The 4,720-nt window shown below is 57.1% G+C and overlaps 1 protein-coding gene across 1 annotated transcript; it reads right to left on the bottom strand.

Moving 5' to 3' along the window:
- Positions 1-304: 304 nt before the first annotated feature.
- LOC133918182 (trihelix transcription factor GTL1-like) lies at positions 305-3,526 on the bottom strand. Its single transcript, XM_062361924.1, has 2 exons — positions 2,431-3,526; positions 305-1,951 (listed from the first exon to the last, which is right to left on the bottom strand). The coding sequence occupies exons 1-2, from the start codon at positions 3,168-3,170 to the stop codon at positions 553-555; spliced, it is 2,139 nt and encodes a 712-aa protein (XP_062217908.1). The 5' UTR covers positions 3,171-3,526; the 3' UTR covers positions 305-552.
- Between the last annotated feature and the right edge of the window lie 1,194 nt (positions 3,527-4,720).

The raw sequence follows: 4,720 nt of genomic DNA on the forward strand, positions 1-4,720 counted from the left end.
TAAAATGGAACGCAAGTCAGTTGCAGCTTTTGGACCAAATGTGCTAATGCCCTTGGCTGCTGAAACACACGGTACATTTCTTTCAGTCCAAATACAGTATATATATACCTGAAATGCTATGATAGACGCATGATATTGAGAACCGCAGACCAGTCAAAAATCGACAACTATTTGCAGGCTTTTTTTAGTTGTGAGTGAAACTGCGACTAGAGAAACTAAGTACTCGTGAACAATTGTCACAGATATCTGCCGATACATCTTCTGGCATTGACTCAAAAGACCATTAGAAAAACAAGAGGATCTGTGATGATCAACCCATACAGTAATTAATAAATTGATTAAACTAATCTCTTGTGGATGATAGATCATATATAATTAGAGTAGAGAAGTAGTGATACTAGCAACAAGTAAAGAGAAGTGAAGGTGAAGTAATATATAGCTAACAAGAAAGAGCAAACAGATTAAGCAAACAACAAATACTCGTTCAACTCGCTCTACGTCGGCGCCCAGCTCGCATCGCATCATGCATGCAGCTACCCGAGTTAGATCGAGCTAGTGATCATCGTGGCCATGGCTCTCCACTTCGTCGTCCTGATCATCGCCGGCTCTCCCCTTGTCAATGCCGTCCTCCTCTCCGCCGCCATCCTCTTTCCCGTCGTCGCCGGCGTCCTCCTGGCCTTCATTGCCACCGCCGCAGGCCTCACTCTGCTCCCTGTCGAACACGAAACCCGGGGGGCCGTAGTGCACGTCGGGGTACTTGACCACCGCGTCCAGCAGCTCGGAGCTCGCCTTGGCGTCGTCGCCCGCGCCGGCATTGGCGTCGGCGGCCGTGGAGGACTGAACGCCACCAGAGCCTGAGCGGGAGTACAGGCGGTCCAGCTCGTCGAAGTAGGGGCACGTCTTGGCTTGCGCCGGCCGCTTCTTGCCGCTCTCCTTCGCCTTGCGGAAGTATTTGTTGATGTTCTCCCACTTCTCCTTGCACCGCTTCGCGCTGCGCCCGTACCCCGCCGCCGCCATGCGCGCGCTCACCTCCTCCCACAGCGGACCCTTCAGCCCAGGCTCCTGGAACCGTCCCTCCAGCCCCGTGCGCACCCGGATCAGCGCCTCCACCTCGTGCTTCGGCCACCGCGACGTGCTGAAATGCAGCGCGCCACCGCCGCCGGGCGCCGTGTCACCACCTTCGTAGGGCACGAGCTCCTTGCCGACGCCGGCCGCGGCGTCCTGGTTGATGTCTTCGGCGGGCGGCGGGAGGGTGATGGAATCGCCGGAGATCTTCTCGAGGTAGGAGATGATGGCGGCCTCGCGGGCGGCAGCACTGGCGCGGTCCTGCGCGCGCGCAGCGGCCTCGCGTGCGAACTTGTCGGCCTCCTGCCGGCGCCACGCCTCGTCGCGCGCGGCGCGCTCCCGCTCGCGGCGCTCCATGGCGTCCAGAAACTGGCGGTGGAGGCTCTCCTGGTGCTCCATCAGCCGCTGCACCAGGCGCTCGAAGAAGGACGCGGACGTGCTCAGCTGCTCCTGCCGCCGCCGTTTCCGCTTGCGCCGCGCCGCGTCCGCTGACGGCTGCGGCTGCACCACTGCCGCAGCGTCCTCCCCGGCCGACGTATCTGATGTGTTGAGCTGCGGCGCGTCCGCGGCCGCCGCGCCCGGGAGGTCGGGCACAACCGGCTCCAGAATGGCATTGTCGTCGCCGGTGAGGCCGGAGCCAGAGCCCGTCTGGGCGCCGCCCGTGCCACCGCTCCCCGGCTTGTAGATGGCCTCCAGCTCGCTGAACAGCTTGTAGTTGCCCCCGGCCGCGGACACCGCGGCGGCGGCTGCGGCCACATTGTCGTCTCCCTTCTTGAAATAATTGGCCGCAGCTGCCGGCGCGGGGGATTCCGGCGTGGCTACCTTCTCCTTGCCCGCCCTCTTGCTGCTGCTTGTGCTGTGTAAGTAGTCGATGTCGAGCGGCCGCCTGCAGAATCACATCCAGTGAGAGCGGCAACCAAGAAGAACACATGTCACAACACAAACAAGAATCTGTGATTGGCAAGAAAGAATTGCAAGAGCAAGGTGCGATGTTTTCATGGCTAGAATTGTTGCATGCAAGAACAAGTTGCGCCCTTTTCTCCATGGCATCCTTTTCAGTGAGGTAATCATCGTAGAAAAGGGGGAGAGAGGAATGGGAGCCAAAAAGTAGGTGCTCGAGTGAGAGTGTGTGTGTTTGTTTGAGGAGGGGAGGAATCGCCATCAGCATCAGCATCAGGTGTGTGTGTGTGTGTTCTTTTCCCCCTCTTTCTCAATCATGCCACTATTACTGCTCGTCCTCTGCTCCCTCCTCGCGAGCATCCGAAGCGGAGCAACAAAATAAGATTTAATCTTTTTTTCTCATTTCCGCCATGGATTCGGCGAAGAATTCGTTTCGATTGCGAGATTTGGAGATGCAGTAAGTACCAGGTGGGTTCTTTGATGGAGGTCTCTTCGTCCCCGGGCCACCGGCGGAGCCGGCTCTCGGTGGCCGCCTCGTCGTCGCCGCCGCCGCCCCCGACGTGAAGCATCATGCCGCTTCCCCCGCCGCCGCCTCCGTCGTTGAGGGCGTCGTCCGTGCCTCCTGTGGCGCCGCTGCCGCCGCCGGCGTCGACCGCCAGCTTGAAGTTCATGGCGGCGGCCAAGAAAGGGGGAACGCCCGGAGGGGCGGCGCCACCCGAGGCCGCGCTCCCGTTGATGGGTCCGGAGCTCTCCGGCACGGTGGCCTCGACGTCGAAGCCGAGGTGGTGGTGGTGGTGTTGCGGGGCCCACCTTGCCGGCACCGACGGCGGCTGGTGCTGGTGCTGCTGTTGCGGCGGTGGGGGCTGGGGCTTGTGCTGGTGGTGGTGCTGCTGCTCGTGGAAGAGCTGGAGGTGGTGGTGGTGGTGCCCTGCGGCGGTGGTCTGGTGCAGGAGCTGCTGCGTGAAGGGTATGCCGCCGCCGGCGAAGTGCGCGAAGTGGGGCGGCATGGGCGGCGCGTGGTGGTGGTGCTGCGGTGGCAGGGCGTGGTGGTGCAGCGGCTGGTACCTGAAGGGCCCGACCAGCTCCTGCCCCGCGGCTGCAGCAGGAGGCTGGGGCGGCTGCTGCGGCGGCGGCGCGGACATGACGAAGCCGCCATCCATGATGAATTGCTGGAACTCGGAGACGCTGCCGTAGCCGGACTGCATGGCGACAGGAGTCCACCCCGCTCCGCTAGGTGGGCGAGCAGTAAGTCCAGTCCAGAGAGACTCTAGTCCTACCGAGTTACAAGTACCGGTGGTGCTCACCGAGTTTCCAGCGGTCAATTACTGCTACAGCTCCTACTCGTCTCAGTGGCTTACATGTCGGGTAGCTAACGATGGCGAAGATGGCTTGTCACCTGGGAATTGGAAATGCGCTGGGGAAGCGAGGGGAGATGGGGATGGGGATGAACAAGGGATGGAGGATCCCGGTAGACGAGGGGAGGAAGAAGGGGGAGGGGAGGGAGGGCAGGTTTCGTTTCCATTTTGCTTCCGGCTGGCTCCCCAGCTTTATCATGTGGCGGTTTTGGACAGCAGCCCTTGCACATGCCCATATTTGTATATCTCTACCCCGGGGTGCTCCTGATGCTTCTCTTCCGGTCCTTGTCTCGGTTTGAATGGACCCTTTCTCTTTCTGGAAAACAATTCAATCCTCTTCCATCTTTCAATTTATTTGCTTCTCATCTTTTTACTTTTCGGACCCGTTTAGATATGTTATGGTTTTGGAGCTTCTAGCTAAGAAATCGGCTGTGTCTGTTGAATTTTGGTCGTTGATTTTTATAATAAAGTTTTAGCTTCTCGGTACACTTAAAAATCAGAAAAGTCAGTCAAAATTTGTTTCTCAGTTTTTAATTTATTTCAAACATAGCCGCTTACTTAGTCAGCCAAAAGCTACCAAAAATTAAGGCCAAAAGCTAATCGTTTAGATAGCTTCTGATTTATTTATTTTTTTGACAAAAAAGCTAAAAAAAAGTCTATCCAAATATTGTCGGAGGGTTAACTCCTATCGCAGGGATCCTGAGAGACACCTTTTTAAGATTCGGTCGGAGGATGATTCTGAATCTGTTTGCTGGAGAAATAAATGGATATGAATGCAATAGTAGGTGGTGTGGAATGATCTAATGCAGAACGCAGTAAATGCATTGGAGGGATTTTTAGACAGGTTCGAGCCGTACTGAGCGTAATACCATACTCCTGTGTCGATGCTATAAATACCCTGAGAATGTCTCTCAGGAATGTTGTTGTTTATAAGAATGTTTGTCTATTCTAGAGCTTTGAGCTCCTTGTTGTTTGTGGTCTCAGCTTCTATGCTTGTACAAAGATGTTCTTCGATCTCTGAACAAGTGTCTGAGAGTTCGGGCATTCATCTGTTCTCTTATTCACCTTTGGTCCGTCTTTTTTTGTCTGTGCCCATCGGCTCCTTAAATACCCGCCGGCGGTAGCGTGCTCCGAAAGGGAGGGCACGAGTTCCAAGGCGTCATAAATGGAAAGGGAGTCATCATGGCCTCTGTGCGAAGTGACGGGGGTTGAAAACGCGCCTCCCGCTCGGTCTTCTATCGTCATAATGGCGCTGGCAACGGGCGCCGTGGAGGGGGTCCACCGGGCAGCTGCAGAGCGGCCCGGCGTGCCCGTTCGGTCTTGTATGCCTGCCACAGCAGGGTGGCAGACGGGGCACCTCGGGCCTTGCGAAGCTATCCCGAGGCGAGCCGGATGACGCG

This window comes from Phragmites australis, chromosome 5 (assembly GCF_958298935.1).
Source record: "Phragmites australis chromosome 5, lpPhrAust1.1, whole genome shotgun sequence".
NCBI classification, from domain to species: Eukaryota; Viridiplantae; Streptophyta; class Magnoliopsida; order Poales; family Poaceae; genus Phragmites; species Phragmites australis.

Coding starts and splice junctions, on each gene's coding strand:
- LOC133918182 (XM_062361924.1), bottom strand. CDS start 3,170: ATGCAGTCCGGCTACGGCAGCGTCTCCGAGTTCCAGCAATTCATCATG. Junction 1,952..2,430: donor TCCATCAAAGAACCCACCTG/GTACTTACTGCA, acceptor GTGATTCTGCAG/GCGGCCGCTCGACATCGACT.